General features: G+C 40.7%; 1 protein-coding gene and 1 long non-coding RNA gene across 6 annotated transcripts in view; both read right to left on the bottom strand.

Moving 5' to 3' along the window:
• Positions 1-898: 898 nt before the first annotated feature.
• On the bottom strand, positions 899-5,258 carry LOC115511052. The gene is made up of 2 exons (XR_003967935.1): positions 2,904-5,258; positions 899-2,656 (listed from the first exon to the last, which is right to left on the bottom strand). It is a non-coding gene; the product is annotated as an uncharacterized LOC115511052 (long non-coding RNA).
• A 612-nt stretch (positions 5,259-5,870) lies between these two features.
• ASXL2 (ASXL transcriptional regulator 2) overlaps positions 5,871-20,181 on the bottom strand; it is a 131,691-nt gene continuing 117,380 nt past the window's right edge. For all 5 annotated transcript variants that reach the window (XM_030311497.1, XM_030311498.1, XM_032592716.1 and 2 more), the window contains 4 exons: positions 20,054-20,150; positions 17,380-17,485; positions 14,771-15,488; positions 5,871-11,960 (listed from right to left, as the gene is read on the bottom strand). In XM_030311497.1, coding sequence (XP_030167357.1) covers positions 9,489-11,960; positions 14,771-15,488; positions 17,380-17,485; positions 20,054-20,150 — 3,393 coding nt within the window. In that variant the 3' untranslated portion in view covers positions 5,871-9,488. The remainder of the gene's footprint in view (positions 11,961-14,770; positions 15,489-17,379; positions 17,486-20,053; positions 20,151-20,181) is intronic.

Genomic DNA, 20,181 nt, shown 5'->3' with positions numbered 1-20,181 from the left:
ACTCTCTTTTTGTTTTTTATAATAGTTATCCTAATGGATATGAAATCTTATCATGGTTTGGTTTGCATTTTTCTGGTGATTAGTGATGTTGATCATCTTTCATGTGCTTATTGGCCATCTGTGTATATCTTCTCTATATGTGTCTATTCCAGTCCTTTACTCATTTAATTGGCCAGTTGTAGTTCCTTACATGTTCTGAATATTGGTTTTTTATTAGATATATGATTTACAAATATTCTCTCCCATTCTGTGGATTGCCTTTTCACTGTGAATAATGTCCTTTGATGCACAAGTTTTTCATTTTTAATGAAATCCAATTTATCTTTTGTTGCCTATGCTTTTTCCATATCCCAGAAATCAATGTCAAATCGGATTATAAAGCTTTCTCTTCTTCTGAGGGTTTTATGTTTTTAGCTTTTAGGTCTTATATTGATGTTGAGTAAATTTTTGTATAAGACTTAGGGTAAGGGTCCAATTTTATTCTCTTGCATGTAGGTATCAAGTTTCCCAAAAACATTTATAGAAAAGACTGCCCTTTTTTCATTGACTGGTCTTGTCAAAAATCACTCCATCATATATGTAACGGTTTATTTCTGGGCTCTCTATTCTACTTCATTGGTCTGTATGTCTGTCTTCAAGGTATTTCCACACTATTTGATTACTGTGGCTTTGTAGTACAGGTTTCCTTTTTATTTTTGAAATGCACCACACATTCTCTCTGGCTCATGTTCAGTTCTTTAACACCCTTCAAGTGTTGCCTGGAGACTGGCACTTTCTGTAGTTCCCCAAATTAGCCAGCATCCAGGGAAAATTGCACAATCAGGTGCAGGAAAAGGAGCAACAGGTGAGTCATTCAACATGGTATTGGGGTTTTTTGGAAAAGAAAAGGCACAGTCGCTAAAGTAAAACTGTATGCCTTTATTCAACTTAAATGAGTCGTTAAGATAAAATACAATTTGCCCATGTGCAGAAACATTATACATTCAATTCTGAAGAAGGTAGTTTTATACAACCAATGAAAGGAACAGTCTAAAAGTGAGAGGAATAAAGACGATAGTGAGAGGGAGCTAAAAGGCAGAGTTTTATCTGTCAAAGTGCTAAGGCCTATGTGCACAAAGTTTTAAAGTGAACAAGACCAACAGAAGGTCATTTCTTCCATTCGGATTTCTCTTGGTGCTGGTGAAAGTCTTAAGGTGTGATGCAATCACAGAACTAAGATGGGTTTTTTTAAAAAGTAGGTCATAGCACTTACGGCTAAAAGTTTTTAATTTCTAGAGTTTCATTTGTCATGTACTCATGGATTCTACATATTTTGTGAATTCAGTAAGAACTTGGCCTTCAATCAGTAGTTTATTATCAAAGAGCAAATTGTCAGGTCTTTCCCAGCCCAGTATCTATCTCCTTATGCAACAAAGAGGACACCAAAATATGAGACTCTGGAAGAGTTTCATTAATTTAAAGTTTGCGGTGATTACATACAGGTTCAGCTGAGGTCACCAGTCTTCAAATTGCTATTGCCTGAAATCCTAAAATGAGAATTGCTTACTTGGGGTTCAAAGTCCAACTCCATCATGTCCAAGCTCTAGGTATCTGAAAACATCAGACACTGACTCTTAGAAAGAACTGACCCAAGAAAGTAACATTTTTTTGTACCACACTTTCCATAGAAAGGAAATAGGCTGTGTGCAAAACAGTTCTAAAGTATCTTCAAATATTTTGATATCATTTAATGCATTGCTTTCTTATTGGACTAATCTGAATTTTAACTACTTAAAAAGAGGATCCATGATTAAAGTTAGTAAAATTCAATGTTGACTCCAGTTGGCTTAATAGTGTTTATGAGCAACATCTGTGTCATCTAACAGACAGGTGTATAGACCTAAATCCTGATCAGTAGCAAAAGTTGCCACTAGATGATTCAATAGAAAACCATTACTTAGCCTACAAAATGTCTCGAATCAAATGCCATGTTCCAATCATGGCAATGTAACATTATGTGAAACCAAAACCTTAAAAACAAAAAAAAAAAAAATCATTTTGAAAAAAAGGTTAAGAATAACCCCAAGTTTACTTAAACCTATTTTAAACCCAATCTTGGATTTATCTTTCTTCTCCCCTAGGCATTCTCTGGGTTTTGCGGTCACGATGGAAATCAGTAGGTTTTTTATTTCCCTTTAGCCTCTTTGAGTTTGGAGAACCAGGGACATTGAGTTTGAAGTTATTCTTCAGGGGAGTCCACTGTGTGGTCACAGCCCATCTGCCCAGCTGATCGTCTCTGGCTCTCCATTCAAGGCGCAGTCCCTCCTCCCAGTTTAAGGAAGTCTTTCCAAGGATGCCCTTTATAGGTTAAGACTGAAAGCTCCATGGAGGTATAGAAATTCTTTAGTTTATAAAGTCTCTATAAAAGAAACCAAATCTTTTGTTTAAGGTCACCAAATACTGTGAAAATATAGGATACCCACCCTCCTGCTTCTTGGACAAAGCTGAGACATTTCACAGTGGAATACACCAAATACCTTCTTGACCGAAAGGTGAATCTGGATTATTTTGGCATACAGAATTTGAGTTGCAAATCCAGCAATTCAGGTTAAAGATAAATGGTAAGGAAATTTCAAGAATAAGCACTAACAAAACACAATGATTTATCCTTTAAAAACTTTTTTAATTTTTTTTTTCAACTTTTTTTTTTGTTTTTTTTGTTTTTTTTGTTTTTGGGACAGAGAGAGACAGAGCATGAACGGGCGAGGGGCAGAGAGAGAGGGAGACACAGAATCGGAAACAGGCTCCAGGCTCCGAGCCATCAGCCCAGAGCCCGACGCGGGGCTCGAACTCGCGGACCGCGAGATCGTGACCTGGCTGAAGTCGGACGCTTAACCGACTGCGCCACCCAGGCGCCCCAAAACTTTTTTTTTTTTTAAACACCAGACAGTCTCAAAGTAAGAACTGGGAATTTGGGCCGCTAAAAATTTTAGGTCTAGAATCCTGCTGAAGTTTCTTATAACTCAAGTTCTGTGACTTAGAGATGGGGGTGGGGAGGGGAAAGCCAGTTCTACAATATTATAATAAAAAACTTTAAAACACTAATTTTATCCACTTTGGAGAAAAAGCACGGATACAACATTTTTAACAATATAAAATAAAGGGATACATTTCCTTCTCACCAGACTACAAGACGAAAATCAAGATTTAGTTTTAATTCCCTTTAGCTTCCTTTGTGTTTTAACATCAGTGACAGGAAGGCTGCATTATTTACCTAATTGTTATTAGAAAGGGTTAGCTGAGAATAACAGATAGCATCTTTCCTGATGCACTGACCAGAATTAATTGAAAGGGATTCTCTCTTCAACTAAGATGTTACTAAGAAATTTCTTGACGTTTCTATTAAGAATTCTACATCTTCCAATGATTGTTTTCAGAAAATGTAAATTTTATTAACATGGCTCTTCACTTCCACACTGTTATTTCACCTAGGGGCAATGCCTTTCTTTTCTTTCTTCAGGTCTCGCCACTGTTTCGCTCAGTGCCTCAAATGCTTCACCTCTGTAATTCATTTACACTTAAATTTCCATTATGTCTTGGGAAATACGTAGCACATATTTACTCCTTGAGCCCTTAACTAGACACACGCTGTATGGCTACTACTACTTTAGGAAGACCTTTTGCAATTTACATGGCTGCTTTTGTTTACCCTTGTATAACCTGAACTTCAGTAGTGCTTAGCACATAGTAGGAGCTCCAAGAAATATGTGAATGAGTAACATGATTTGTACACAAAAACAGCTAGAAACAGTATGCAAAATCTTATTTCTAAAGACCACTTTATGGTCAAGTAGTGTCAAAAGCAATGAACACAGGTTTCTAAGGTTGTGATGTAAATAAAGGACAGTTGGGGATTCAAGCTGAAGTTGTGTTCTGGTATATTGCTTTCTCACTCAACTGCAGATCAACTATACATTTAGGCTCCTATGTCATTACCTGAATATGAATTTTACTTTCGGTGAGGTAGGAGGCCCATTTAAGTAATTATATCTACTGGAAATGGGGGGATGGCTTTGTAAAAGGCCATAATGGGCTGGTGTAAACACACTTAATATCTCACCTTCACTCCTATTTATTATATGGGAATTATGAGGATGCAGATATTCCCTGAGACTTCAGAAATTTCCTTTAGAAAAAAGCGCATTTTCAGCAAAGATTTACAGTGCTGTTCTCTTGGATGGGTAAACGATATTCAATGTCTTTGGGCAACGCCAATGTTTGAAATGTCAATTTTTGAAAAATAATAAGGCTGTCTTTTAAAAAGCATTCTACATATCCTTATTAATTTCCAAAATATAAATCTATAAATTATTCATTTTTAAAGAATGGGCTAGATTCCTTTATTTCCAAAGACTATCTAGGTATCATTTTGCTCCTTCAATCGTATCCTAAAACCAAGTATTTGCAACCACAAAATTCTCTTGAACAGGATTGCAGACTATCTGTAGGTATGGGACCATGGGCAGTTAAGCTCTCCTAATATTTGGCTCATTCCGTATTTGCATAATTGCCCTTCCCGACACTGGGCAGTTCAAAACCCAAGTTCTCCTAGCTCTTCTAGCTCTCAATATCAACCAACAAGGACCTAAAACTGGTTAGGAAACTCCCTCTCCAGATAAATCAGGAAGGATACAGAACTGCTTAGGAAATTCACTTCTTAGAGAAGAACTGGGAAACAGAAAAAAAGTTTTCAATTACCTTCACGAGATTATTTCTTCACGTAGTCCTACTGCTTGTAAGGTGATGGCAGCAAATGTTTGCTAATGAATCATTAACCATTGTTGAGAAAGAAAAACCTATTTTCCCCCTGAGATATTTTCTTACCGTTCTTTGTTACAGAAGCAAACAGTGGGCACACCATGTTTTTGTGTTTGTCTGTTTTGAACGTTCCCAGGAACACCAGGTGGTTAAGAGACAGAACAGTTCAAGGGTGAAAACAGAGACAGACAGATAAGGTGAATTTAACATTTTTACTAGAATTCTGAAAGAAATACGCTACCCTGATATGTTTATCACCAAATTCCTCATTTCACTCCTCTATACAATCTGTGGTAATCTTCCAATGATAATATAAGGCAACAGCTGAGGGCCCTTACCCACACCGCTCTCAGATGGATGTCAGACCTCAAGATTCACCAAAAACTCCAAGGTTTTTATTTTCACTTTAATTATCTTTTACTTAATAATAAAATGAAAAATAAGAATATATGAATACATACAATCTATATACATATATTTATTGCAAATACTTAAAATTCTTATGTAAAATGATTTTTCTATATTTGTGAAAAAATATGACTTTTTAAATGGTGTTGACACCAACTTCTCTGTACATACCCTCAATTCCAATGTTAACAATTCCTTTAAAAAGGCAAAAGACACAAAAGTTTAGCATTTACCAAACCAGTCTGTACAAACCTTATAAGCCAGAAGGAAAAAAAATAGCTTGTGGTAAATAAGTTGATTTTCTTTTAAAATAAAAAATAAACTTCAAAACTATTCCCCTTATTGCATTTCTCGGAAATAATCTGAGTGTCTTTAGAGTAACTTCCTTTGTAATAATTTGTGCCTTAACAGTGAGGTCCTACATTAAACATACCATATATGAGAAATTCAAAGTCTTCCACTGTCACTTTTTACATAGATATTAAAATATATATTACTTAAAATATATTACTGGAAAGCTATTTTTAAAATTGATCTTTAATAGTTGTATCAAATGTAAAGCATTAAAAAAAATAAAGTAACCAAGAATCTATGAAGCTCTTACTTCAACTTTAGGAAATGTTTCACCTATTGTTCCCTTTCAATAGGTATGTAGGTACTGAAACATGGCAGGAAAGATCCCTGCCTATCATCATGTTTCTCAGTCTCTTTGGACTATTCTACAAATTGAGCTGAAAGCTACCACTGGCCAAGTTTTTTACTTAGCACGTTGTTGTAATGCAACGGGAACTTTTCCCTCCTTGCTGTGAAAGTGAAACCTCTAGGTCACAGAGAAAACCCTGGCGCTGCTCACGGACAGTGAGTTCTAGAAATAAATAGTGGTGTATTGACCAGAGAAGACCCCCTCGTTATAACAAATCATTTCACCGAACAGTTCTTTAAGGACTCTAAGGTAGAGAAAGGCAATTAATAAGCAATTAGGATGGTCACTGTCAAGTTATTAATACATGTGAATTTACACCTTCACCCAGAAGGCAACGAGGTCTTCCTTTGGCTATTTAAATCTGAGAGAATTCCTAAAACACATACATCTGGGTGCCTTCCCAGCCCATGCTAGTATGCTTCCCCTACCCCAAGAAAAACATCCCATTTGCCAGATCTTATTCTTAGAAATGTTACATGGGACATCACATATAGTTTCAGTATCTTGAGCACAGGGTTTAAGGAATAGTAGGGCAAACACTCCAGGTTATTTGGCTTTATTTTGTTTAACAGGCTGGAGAATTTTCATGGAAATTTTTTTTTAAGATTCAGGGAGCCTTCTCTACTAGACAACTCAGAACATTCATTAAGTAAGACTGAGATGATTATTGTTAATGCTCTCTCCCCAAGGTGACCTACAAAGGAAGGTATCTGAAGGCTGAGAAGCATACCCTGGAGGTATAAGCATCAGGCACAATGCCTGACTAGTCACTGGAAATAGTGCAACTACATACCACAAAAATAAGCTTAGCACTTATCCACAACCTTTCAGATTGAACTGAAAGGTAAAGCAACTCTGAAAACCTAAGATAAACACTGCTTCAAAGGTACTGGAGTCCCATGCTCTTAACAACACAAAGATCTTTCTTGTTCCTACTGCTTCATTTTCAAAAGAGTCAGATTGTAATACGGTTGGATTGTTGCTCTTGCTTTTCTGTTCAGCTCTTAAAATGACTTTCTACCTGAAACCACTGTTTTGAAACGAACTGACAAATGGATTGTATTTAATTTACTACCAACCCAAGAGAATCTATTCTCTCATTTTGTCAAGATTGAGGCAGTGTACCTAGACGACAAATTCTGTTTTAGGGACACTTGTAAATGCAAATATTTCATTAGCTGAGTATTATTTGTTAGGAGAATCTGGGGAATCATAATGCTTAGGGCCTATCTGCAAGAGCCTGGTCAAGATGAAGAGGCACAATACGGTCTGCTCTCCAAGTGGACTTGAAAATCCCTGATACGTTTCCTCCTTTCCTGGTTAGTCTGTCCAACCTCAGATTAGGAGAACCATGGAAGAGAGACTTTCTATGACAGCAAAGGCGCAAAGAAGAAAACTCACGTTGATCAATCCAAACTGGTAATTAACGTTCAGCATGGGGTCCGTTCTGAATCACTCAGGCACTTCCAGCGCACAGACCGCCTTCGGTCCTGGCACGGACACGGGGAGTGAAGAAGCTAAGTATGGGGAGTCTAACCCAGCAATAGGTGCTTTGAACTCCCCCCCTTGGACTGTCCAGGGTACCGACAGTCTGGGGAACAGAAGCATGGTTTCTGTTTCCTACTGGATCTTGGCTGGAGAACTTAATCCTTACCCCTGTATCCTTGCAGCCTTCATATTTTTAAGCCACGAAGAAAACGGGAAGTTAGGAGGGCATCCTATTGTCTCAGCTGAAACTGGAACACAGATATTAATCTTGTATTTGCCTTGGGTCGCAAAAAATTAACAAAAACAAAAACTGAAGAATAGTGTAGCAGTAAGTTTCTTATGGGGTTCAAAAGTATTACAAGCATGTATATTATGGGGCAAGGAGGGGAATGGGTAACAGAATGGGGAAGAGTGTTACTGTCTACTTTCTCCTAATCTGGAATGTGACTTAATAAGTTTACACTGTTCTGCATATGGTAAATATCACATCCTGAATACTAAGTACAACCACAAGTGTACTAGGTTGCAATAACATTTTTACTTTATACACTTGAAATTAGGAAACTTAAAATCAATATGCAAAAGATGCACATTGACAACACCCAATTCTTCGATACCAAATTCTGATAAACTGTAGATTTATTCTAATGTTCTTTAACCACGACCTAAATATATGTACTCAAAAACTCTTCAGTCATTAGAGACAAGATTTAGAAGAATAAAAAAGGAAACAAAAAAAGTCAACAAAAACAACAAAACTGTGAAGCTAATTTCTCCTTTCTAGATGTTCCCTTAGCCATTTACTGAGGCCCCTTTACATTAGAAATCTCTAGTGCATAGATACCAGTAATCCAAAATAGAGGACAGGTTTTCTCAAACAGGAAAAGTGTCTAACTTTTACTGTATGCGTGCACACTGTGTTCAGAGTCATATAGAACAAGGTTCTTCCATACTCCTCAGATGCCTGGGAGGTCCAAACAGGCTTAACAGAACGGGCAAATGTGACAGCCAAGGGCTTTTCTTCCTGCAGCGACAGCAGGACTACAGAACATCAGGGAACGGGTTGGGCAAGAAGAGGAAAAGAAAGACTACCTTGTTTCTAGTGTTAAAACCGTTTTCCAAAGTTCTGTATGTTCAGTTTAACAATTTCTGCACTTTTACTCCTTTGCCCAACAAAACACATAGTTCAAATCACCCCATCATTAATATTATTTGTTACTTTTGTCCTAGTATTTCCTACCTGTTTGTAAGCTCCATGACTGACAAAGTACTTGGATGTTATTGCCGGAACTGCTGCCCTGCACAGGCGACAGTAACAGCAGGGGCCCGGAGAGGCATCCCCTTTATGGGCCACATTCACAGTCTCAGGGCAGGGTAGTGGGACTTGAGGGCAGGGATCCACAAACTGCAAGCAGAGAGCTTGGCAACAGCACGGGTTTGTGGAAGCCAAGAACCAGGTCAAGAGCTTCTGGAGTCTGAAATACTACCTGTGAAATTAACATCTTATCAAAAATTTGAACTTAAGAAGGTTCTTCCTGTCTAAGATAAAGGGACTGAGCAAACCCTAACTCCAGATTCTGCAAAGGCTGAATAATCCATGTAAAGCCTGCAGTCAGACTGTCATGACATAATCAGCTTGAATGGTCATTTCTCCAGACCATCCCTTCAACTCCTTCCTTTTCCTGGCCACTTAGGAAAGGACAGAAAAGAGACAGCTTCCTGTAACCATGCATGGCATTAAAGTTTTCTCAGAGTCACATGAAGCAGAACATAAATCTGAATTTAAAGTAATACATCATTACCTAAACAGCTGGAAAAACGTTAAAACAAAATGTGACATATTTACATGATTTTGTAAGTGCAAACTTGTCACAAATTCACAAAGTCTTGCTTGACCTAGACTTACTATACAAGGTGCTCTTCCTCTAAAATGTAAGATCTGCACTCTGTATTCCTGATTAAGTAACATTTGTCTCTCAAGACAACTGAAACCTCCTTATTTATTTCTGTGATTCCCAAAGGATGCAAAAAACACATCTCGTCAACCCTTCCCTTCCTGCCTCCTTTACAGCATGTTCTCTTTCTAGTCTCGTTACCGAACGACAAGGCAGGAGACACAAAGTTTAGAGGGGCCGATGCAATCATCGTGGCAGAACGCTCCACACCCCTTGCACATGATCATGGCTTTCAATCGGCAGTAACATTTCGAAGGTGTGTCCTCTATGCTGTTCTCTTCAGGAAAGGCCTGAACAGGAATGGTCTGGCCATGGCTGCTGGGATTCATAGCTTGGCTAGCAGGGATAGTAGTGACAGTCACTGAAAAGGACATGACATCACCTACATTGCTAGATACTTGGCTACAGTCAGGCATCCCCGGTACAGCAGAGTTAGGGTCCATGTCAGACGAGGTGGAGACATTGATCATGCCTCTGTAGCTTGGCCCAATCTGTGTGGGGCTTCCATATAGCTTTGGGGTTTGCAGTGGTGGAAGGAGGAGAGGCTGATGGGTGGGACTGTCTGCAGTCAGAGGGAGAGCAGAACTGAAAAGCTCAGGGCTGCTACGCATCGTCTTCCCTCTCACTGCATGAGCTATTTGTTTCTGTGCTGCCTGAATAAAATCTCGGGCTAGGGTTTTTTCATCAAATGTTTGGCCTCTAGGGAACAGGTAATTCTCCTTGCTTAAAGTGGTTTGCTCATGCACTGGTGTCTCCGCCTTCACATTCTTTTTTGCTAAACAATCATTGGTGGATGGGGTCTCTCTACTGTGAGGTCCTGAACTTGCTTCACACTTGCCAGAACCCTGGGAAGCCTGGGGCTCCTCCTTCACCATGATGGGTTCTTGCTCATCACCAGTACTTTCCTCATCAGTATCTTCTTCTTTGCCGCTGCTACTATCTCCTGTTGCATTTTTACAGTCTGTATATCCCACTTTCAAGGCCTCAGTGGGGCTACTTAGACAAAAACGGTCTTCAGGGTTTACAGAATGGGTCCTCCTAAAGCTCTCTGAACCCCGGCCATAGGTGGAAATGTTAAGTAAGTAGTGACCTGCCATTGCAGGCTTTGATGTCCTTCTGCCAGCAAAACCCAACATGAACCTCTGGCTTGTGGAGATATCCTCTAACTGGAAACCTGAGTGAGTGAAGCTGAACTGGGAGGGCTGCACAAACGGGAGAACATTCTGCCTCCGAACCCTCTGGATGAGAGTCTGAAGGATCTGATCTTGAGTGGCTTTACTTAGTCCTTCCTGGTATTGGTGTGTGTCAATGCTAGAGTCCCTAAGATCCTTACCTGTCAAGAGTTGGAGGGATCTTGGAACCTGGGGGAGCTGCTTATTTTGCAAGGTTTTACCCAGCGGCTGTAGAGCTGGGCGAGACTGCCTCTCACTAACTTCCTCTCTGCTGATCTCTGTTGCGTTGGTGCCTGTGAGGGCTCCTACCCCCGGCTCCTCTCTTGTGGTCAGTGGAACAGTTTTCATTTCAACTTTGGTGAGAGGTTTGGGCAGAATTTGCTCCATGGGAACATCTTTGCCCTGAAGCAGCTGAGTGACCAAAGGATTATTCGCAGGGATACTAGAGCTTGGCCTTGAAATGGGTCCATTCATATTTGAAGAAGTTCCTGGATTTTTAAGGCTAGAAGCTACTGGCAAAGTGCTCGAGGACGGAGCTGATCCGGTAGGTGCTACAGTCACACTGACCTGGGGTACAGGAAGCTTTTCTAAAGTGGCTGCTGTTAATAAAGATGTTAAAGGAGAGGGAGTCATATCCACTGACATACTAGCAGTTGTCTCTGCTGAGGCTGAAGGGTCTGGTATATTCTTACTAGAACCTACTCTGGACTCAACTGTGCCGTCAGCTGCAAAACGAACAGGCGAAGCACCAGAGAGGAGAGCAGAATCTGTCGGAGCAGAAGGCGCTTTCTCCTGTCTGCAATCGTTGGGCCCTTGTGGGTGGGTAAGAGAGGCCACTGTGGCTGTTGCCCTGGTGGGATTCAGTTTTTCATTACTCAGTTTCCCTACAGCTGGTGGGGATGCGTGAGTGTGGGCTGGTGATGGGACACTTGTGCGTGATCCACTGATGGCAGGTGTTGGAGGCACTGAGGGGGTTTGCTGTAGTTGTGCTCCAGAGACACTATGAGGCTGAGCCTGGTCTGGGGTCTTGGTCTCAGACTGGGGCTGAGTCTCTGGAACACAGGGTAAAAGCTCTCTCGTACCTCCCCTGCTTCCAGTTCCTGCCAATTCCAGTGCGGGGCCCTTTCCGGGTTCACGGGCTCTGTCTGAGTCTGGACTCCCTCCTCTAGCAGGGTTCCTTTCACCACCCTCTCCTGGACCTTGTCCACCCCCCGGGCCAGGTCCTGGAATGGTCCCTCCAACCGAGGCGGCGGCGGCAGCGGCGGCGGCGGCGGCGGCTGCTGCCCTCTGTGCTTTGACCAGCTGGGCTTTTGCTTTGATGTCTGCAAGAGTTCTGGCTCCTGTTCTGTTAGGACTAGTGATGGAGACTGGAAAACGAGCCCTGGGAGAGACCTGCGATGTAGGAAAAGGCATGGGGGAGATTCTGGAGACAGGTATCTGAAAGAAGGAGGGAGAAAAAGAAAACGCCAGAGCTTAGTTTTCACTTACAAGAGTAACAGAACTTCATCAACACTTGAATTTTCCCAGTAGGGTAAACACTGCACAACACCAGTGGCAATGGTGGCAGGTCCATGGCCAAGAGACCAGACTGCAGAGACAGCAACACGATTTCGTCTCCAGGGTCCTTCCACCTCTTAGAGTGGTGCCAAAGTCTCTCCTCCCCCGACATCCTGTCCACCCCAAATCCCCATACCGCTTTTCCCAACACAACTCCCTCCTAATGGCATTACTACTCACAACTGCTTATTATTTACGATACAGACCTTTCTACGGTATTTGCGCTTTCAAAAGTGTGTGTGTGAGAAGCATACCACTGTCTTTGTCTTCCTAGCTCTCCTTCCAAGGTCCAAGGAAAAATTCTTGCTCTCTTCTGCTCTACACACATACACCCATGCACACTTAAGCATATAGGCTGAATTATCTCAATGACAGAGGCTTCTAGATAGCACTGGAAGACAGAGACAGTGTGTAATCCACAGACGCACCCCACTCTGCCCATCCCATGAGGAAGGATGCACATAATATATATGTTTGCTATAGTCATTCTCCTCCCTGGCTGGCTTAATACTTACTTGGGGAGCTTTTTAAACTTACTTGGGGAGCTTTTTAAAACTATATGCGCTCTGAGTCTTATCCCAAAATTTACAAATTAGAACCCTAGGGAAAAATGCTTTTATCAGGTTTGAAACCACTGATTTTCATATCATGAAATATTGTATCTGAAAGGAATCTGACTCATATTTGAAACTGTACTTCAGAAGCTATCAGAGTTCATTAGAATGCATCAAAGTCTGGCCCCTCCTAGTAGCTGCTAGAGTTTAAAGGAACAAATAACTATTACAGATGTTCTAGGGCATTTAATTAAAAAAAAAAAAAAAAAGAATCAAGCCACGGTACTGTAAGAATAGTAAAAGTGATTTTCATAAAAATCACACTCTCTGGCAAAGCATTCATGGTAGAAAAGTCTCAAAAAAATTTTTTAAAAGGGTGAGATTTGCAAGTGTATAAATCTTAAAATTAAAAAGTCATGAAGAGGGGCGCTTGGGTGGCTCAGTTGGTTAAGCATCCGACTTCAGCTCAGGTCATGATCTCGCAGTTTGTGAGTTCGAGCCCTGCATAGGGCTCTGGGCTGACAGCTCAGAGCCTGGAGCCTGCTTCAGATTCTGTGTCTCCTCCTCTCTCTGCCCCTCCCATGCTCATGCTCTGTCTCTCAAAAATAAATAAATGTTAAAAAATTTTTTTAAGAAGTCATGAAGAATGTCATACAATTAGTAGTAGGCAAAATCAGAGGGAAATCACGTAGTAAATGAAATGGGTCAAGTACTAGCAAATGAAAGTTTCTAAGGGATATTTCCTGAAGGAACAACTTTGGTTCAACTAAGTTAAATTAAAAGGGTGGGGGGGGAGTATTTCTATGTGGATTATTTTTCTCTTTATATCCTAATATGAATGAATAATACCCAGTGCCTGGGTTCATAGTAGACACAATAGTATTAATAAATACCATTAATAAAAATGTAGATACTATTTATCAAATGAATAAATGGATTACAAACTGATATTAAGCACAAGGCCAAGTATTACTAAACCTTTATATCAGAAGGAAAAAATGTGTTTGGGCTTTAAAGGGCTCACTATTGGTTAAAAGCAGTCTTTATATAGTATCTTAGCGATACTGCTTTCCGAATGTGAAAGATTTGATACGCAGCAATATAACACTAACATGGAAGTTAATGACATATCCTAAGCAGCAGAGCTTAGCAAGGCTATTCCACCTTACTAAGAAGAAACCTTCTCTCAAGAAACCAGCAGTGACTCAAGGCAGCCACAAACGTTTCCTTTAAAAAGATGGGGCACCTGGGTGGCTCAGTCTGTTGAGCGTCCAACTTTGGCTGAGGTCACAATCTCAAGGTTCCTTGAGTTCAAGCCCCATGTCGGGCTCTGTGCTGACAGTGTGAAGCCTGCTTGGGATTCTGTCTCCCCCTCTATCTGCCTTTCCCCCACTCACACTATCTCTGTCTTTCTCAAAATAAGTAAATAAACTTAAAAAAAAAAAAAAAAGGTGGAACTAAAGGTAGTTCTAGAGCCACAGAACATCAAATTAGTTATGGCAGTAAGAAAAGGGCCAAGGTACACTTAAATATCATCGCTCTCGCTACAAAGATCTTTTTTTTTTTTTTAAGTGTATTTATTTATTTGGAGAGAGAGAGGGAGAGAGGGAGAGAGGGCAAGGGAGGAGCGGGGGGGGGGGGGGGAGAGAAAGAGAATGTCAAGCAGGCTTCACGCTATCAGTGCAGAGCCAGACACGGGGCTCAAACCCATGAACAATGAGATCATGACCTGAGCCAAAACCAAGAGTCAGATGCTTAGCCAACTGAGCGACCCAGGTGCCCCAAAGACAGATCTTTTAATCACATCGATGACTTCCTTCTCTTATCATATTTCTTATTCTGCCACATGAGACAGAATACTATCGGTAACTATTTTAAGATATAAGAGTAGCCAGCAGGGGTGGGTGGGTGGACGGACGTAGTCTACATTAGATATGCAGGTACCTTACTTACTCAAAAACTAAAAGATCTGTAGGAATGGAGTTCTAAATGCCTGTTTATTAATACTTTTATTTGTGTAAGACCACAGTTACATGCTTATCAAATATATAGAACTGCTTCTGCATTAAGAAATAACACAAATGACTTGAAATTTAATAAGTATGACCAGAAACTCAATTCTTCCCACTCACTTACCTTGAGAGGCGGTACTTTTCGCACCTGGATCCTGTCTGCTCTACTGAGAAAGGGCTGTGGCGAGACGTGAAATGGCTGCTGGTGCTGGCGATTCTCAGTGACACGTGGCCTTTTCTCCCAGCTCACAGGGGCCTCTTCTTGGAGGAGGCAAGATTTCCTCTTAAGGCTCTCTGGGCTGTGATCGGTCAGAGCTGATGGAGGTTCTTTCATACTGGTCTCCTGTGGACCTGTTTCCACTATGGGCTTCATTCCTGGCTTATCCACCCCAGGACTCTTAGGTTTGTTTGGGGACGTAACTAAAGCTCCTTGGCTTTCATCTTTGTTGTAATTAGAAACTGTAGTGAGATGATTCTCTTTCTCAGACTCCTGTTCAACAGAGGCAACTGGCTTCTGCTCCAAGAGCTCATCATCCTTAGGGCACTTGATGGGAACAGTGCCGCCAAGCTCTTGGGTATTGCTTGCTGAGGACAGTAGGGGCTCTGTGGGCTTCGAGTTCGGCGGCACCAGATCTTGGCTTTCATGCTCTTCCTTCCTTACTGGGGATGGTGCTTGTGCCACTTCTTCTTTAGACTCTAACTGGGGAATCACTGGGACTGTACTGGCAGGTGAGGCCTCTGAAGGAAGCATGGATTTTGGTTGCTCTGCTGGGGTTTTCTTTACTTTGAGATCACTGGGCGAGGCTGTTAATTTCTTTGAATCCTCAAGGCTCAGGCCAGAACTAAAAGGTGGAAGAAAAAAATATTCTAGTTGAGAAATGGCTCGTGTTATTGAAAGCATTATGAGATAATAGTATATGGCAATGCCTAGAAGGAACCCTGACACATAGGAGGTATTCCTCACATGTTATCTTCACTATTATCATCATTAGTGAAGCTCTGGAGTTCGAGTGCCTGGATGCAAATCCTGGCTCTGATAAGATCCATGTAACATTGAGTAAGTCACTAGTCTTCTGTACCTCACTTTCTTCAGTTATATACTGAGATTCATCACTTGATACTATTGGTGTTATTAAGTTAATGCATGTAAAGTACTTAGAACAGTACCTAGCACATATTATAGCTCAATAATGTTAATTATTATCATTACTTTTGCATGTAAGAGGGGCTACCTTGTCTAGAAGAAAGCATCACAGACTACTCACAAGGGAAGTGAAAAAAGGCCAAGACCCATGCACCCTGATCAACTCTGCTCTGCAGCACCTGAGAAAGGCTGGCCCAAGAAATCTAAGGGCCTCTGAGGAGACAGGAGTTGGCTGTCAACACTCGCCAAGCATTGAAAATTAGAACTTGGGAGTTTCGGAAAGCCTGTTTAAACTTCATTTAGTATAGTTCTATAATTCCGAGACCAATGCCTCTGAGCTATCCCAGGAGTGAACTGATGGGACTTCCATAGTGTGGCCTAGAGCTAAGCTACTCAGTAGGAGTCACTAGAGACTCCTCCTAATGTTTTAGAATATTGTTTAAACAGGCAAAAGCAAGGCACCCTCTTTGGTGACTTCAATCAGGACTGCACAATGGCTAACAACAAAACTATACAATACCAAAAAACAGTTCTTCTATAAAAGCTGGCAAAAAATAAGAGCTAAAAACAGAAAAACCCAAGAATTGCTACAATGCTCTATCTGCCTAAGGAGGGAGGGCTCAGAGCTCATACCAAGAGTGGAGAAATATCAATACGTGAAACTCTTTTTCTTTTCTTTTTTTTTTTTAAAGATTTTAAGTAATCTCTATACCCAACGTGGGGCTTGAACTCACATCCCCAAGATCACGAGTTGCATGCCCTAATACCTGAACCAGCCAGGCGCCCCAATAAGTGAGACTCTGAATCTCAGGAGGAATTACTTCCTAAGTGACCATAAAGGGGATCAATGAACTACTTGGAGATAAGGAAAAGAGCCATTAGTTCTCAAACTGTGGGTATGAGTGTTCTTAAGGACTGCCATTAGGTATGCAGAAGGAAAGAAGGGAGCCAAAGCAATAGAATCTGGATGTTCAATTCTACTTCGAACAATACAGCTCCCCTGCCATCTATTTAAATGCCCCCTTTAAAATTTTATTTGGACTTTTTGTTAGGAAAAAAAAAAAAAATTTTAGACAACATATCCTTGAGAACAGGGTTTGTATCTTGATTCAGCTATGAATATCTCCCAGAGGGCCTTATACAGAGAAGAAACTGTTTAATGATGCACTGGGCATAATGATCCATATTATGGGATTCCTCAGTGATTCTGGATAAATTATCATCTTGTGGGATGATAATTAACTACTAGAAAAGATGTACAGGATTTCAGTATTCTCTTAACTTATAAAGTCACTGGAAGAACTATTCACCCTATTCAAAGAAAGGGACTCTAATTCAAGATAACACTTTTTTTTTTTTTTTTTAAATAAAACCATCCCACCCACAATAGTAATGTGTTAAGAGTCAAGTAATCCAATTCTGGGCACCCATGACTCATAAAAAGAAAATAATTCTTCCTAAAATAGAATTGGTGAAAAAAATAGAAGGAAATTGAGGACCAGATTTTCTAGAAAGGTAGTAAGATGAAACACTGTGTGACATATATGTAGGAATGAACATTTTGTTTATGGAACCTGTCTTGATATTACCTCTGACCATAGTAGCTTTCAAAGAATTGTTCTTTCCATGGCTCTACTTTTTTCTCCTTCTCAATCTCTTGTCGAATTCTCACCTGCATCTCAGGTGTAAACTCACCTATAATGTACCAAAATAAAATAAGATAAAATTTTTAAAAAGGATACTCAATAGAAATATGGTGTTTCCATTTTTTAACTTTACAGATTACAAAAGACTCGTGCAGGAGTCAAAATACCATCATGTGAAAATAATAGAAATTTCCCAGAATTCTAACAGAAATTTCTCAAAATTCCTCACTGGAAGGGAGCAGCTAAATGCCATCAGGTGAAATAAAAATACTTGTGCACCACTCCATGCAGTTTTCGGTCTCAGCTGGGCCACTTGTGCCTTTTCTCTGGGCTTTCCTTGTAGCACCTCCCTCCAACACCAAACATCATTTCTCTACAGATTTCCTTTATCGCTAACCTTGAATGTTTAATTTCCACTGGAAATTTGATATGACTCTCATCATATGTTTTCAGTAAATAATGCCACTGAGTATTTTATTATTTTAAAGCTCTGTTTCTCTGAGGCGACTTGTATTTTATGCCCTTTATCTCCTACTGCATAATGAACAGCTATGGCCCCGCTCAGAGGCATTTGAGGCTCCAGTAAAAAGAGAGGGAGCTATTTAGGAGTTGCCAGTTTTCTAGCTGTCCCAGAAATTGTGCCACTCTAGCGCCTTGGCAAGGAGGCATTCAACATGTCAAACACCCAGCTGCTCGGAACATGACAGTTACGTGCACATACTACCAGCCGCCTTCAGTCCTCCCACTCCATCAGCAGAGAACCATCCAATGTGCTGGGTAGGCCACCTTCAAGCTGCGGCTTGGAAACATTGCTCTCTGTTATATTCTACCACCCAGGACACCAAGGAGTAAGAGGTAGCAATGGTAGACGTAAAGTTGAAGGTCTCTTGGGGGTAAGAAAACGGAAAGGGAAAGGGTCTGAGGACACAGTCCTGGTCATATAAGTAGGAAAAGAGGAATCTGTCTGCCGGAATCCAATGGAGAACTACTTTTTTGTTGAGTCCACTGTGCATGACAGAATGAGGAACAGAAAGTACTGCATTCTGTTCACACGTGTACAAAGTTTTTGCTGCTCACATGACTCTAGGTATAGCAGTGACTGCTCCTATGCAGTTAACACTGCTAATAATAGTTAACACCAATACTAATCAAGGTATCACTATCGTTAACATCTACTTCAAAAAACTAGCGGTTGGGCAGGGTATAAGCCCTTTACCAAATTCTTTTTTTTTTTTTTTTTTTTTAAGTAGGCTTCATGCCCGGCATGAACTCACAACTGGGGCTTGAACTCACGACCCTGAGATCAAGGCCTGAACTGAGTTCAAGAGTTGGATGCTTAACCCATTGAGCCACCCAGGTACCCCTACCACATTATTCTTAAAGGTAATGATAATATATATGTTTTATAGTGCTTTTATCATTTTAGCTCTTTCAGAAAAAAAGTAATCAGTGAGAGAGCCTTTCTACACAGAATTTGCCCCCTAGGGGCAATGGCGTGGCTCAGTTGGTTGAGCGTCCAACTTTGGCTCAGGTCATAATTTATCTCACGCTTCGGGAGCCCGAGCCCCTCATTGGACTGTCTGCTGTCAGCACAGAACCCACTTCAGTCCCCTGGCCCCCCAACTCCTGCACCTCTCCTGTTTGCACTCTCTCTCTCAGAAATAAATAAACACACACAAAAAATTAACCATTTAAAAAAAAAAAGGACAGAATTTGCCTCCGAAAAGAACAAAAACAAGAGGAGGGAAAATGTCAACAACTGCAGTGAATGTAGATATTAGCTTGTCAGTTAACCCTAAATGCTAGAGATCTGACAAAAAGTCAGATGAATAGCATTCCTAATTGCTCTCCTTACAAATGTATTTACTTTTAATCTTTTTTTTTTTACGTTTATTTTATTTTTGAGAGAGAGAGACAGAGTGAGAGCAGGGGAGGAACAGAGAGAGAGAGAGGGAGACACAGAATCTGAAACAGGCTCCAGGCTCTGAGCCATCAGCACGGAGCCTGACGTGGGGCTCAAACCCATCCATGAACTGTGAGATCGTGACCTGAGCCAAAGTTGGAGGCTTAACTGATTGAGCCACCCAGGTGCCCCATAAATTTATTTATTTTAAAGTTTCTCACACTTGTTTTAAGCTATGCCTTGGCATAAATTCATTATGACTTTTCAAGTGCTGGTTTGTATTCCATGTGTAACTGAAAAACAAACATAATACAGCACTGTAACTCTAATTTTACACTCCACTTATTAAGGAGCTTAGTAAAATCTCATTTTAACCTAGAATCACTAAGTCAGAATCTTTAGGACTAGGGCCTAAAAATCTGTTTTGTTTTTTTTTTTTTGTTTTGTTTTTTTTTTTTGTTTCCCAGGTGACTGTGAACTCTTGAAGAAACATTGCTAGACTCCATCTGGAGCTAAAACCTGGTTACACAGGCTCCAGATAAAGGTCAGTGTAGTGTTTCACACAGGATAGCTACCTCTAGCCCATGGAAACATCCTGTCCTTTGCCTACCAAAATTGCTCAAAAACTCATCGAGGCGGAGAGGTGCCAATATGCCCTCACAGTGGCTCCAAGTGCATATACAACCTAGGAAGCATGCAGGGTAGAACACTTACCTTCTGAGAGTCGTTCCTTCCAGCCTTGGGCTGCTGAAGTGAAGAACTCATTGTTAAGGGCTGAGCCATTTAACTTCATCAGACCGTCTGGACCAACCTGGGTCAAAGAACAAGCCAAGAAAAGCTAA

This window comes from Lynx canadensis, chromosome A3, assembly GCF_007474595.2.
Source record: "Lynx canadensis isolate LIC74 chromosome A3, mLynCan4.pri.v2, whole genome shotgun sequence".
Classification (NCBI taxonomy): Eukaryota; Metazoa; Chordata; class Mammalia; order Carnivora; family Felidae; genus Lynx; species Lynx canadensis.
The sequence above is the reverse complement of the archived record's forward strand: the minus strand, read 5'-3'. Positions and strand labels throughout refer to the sequence as shown.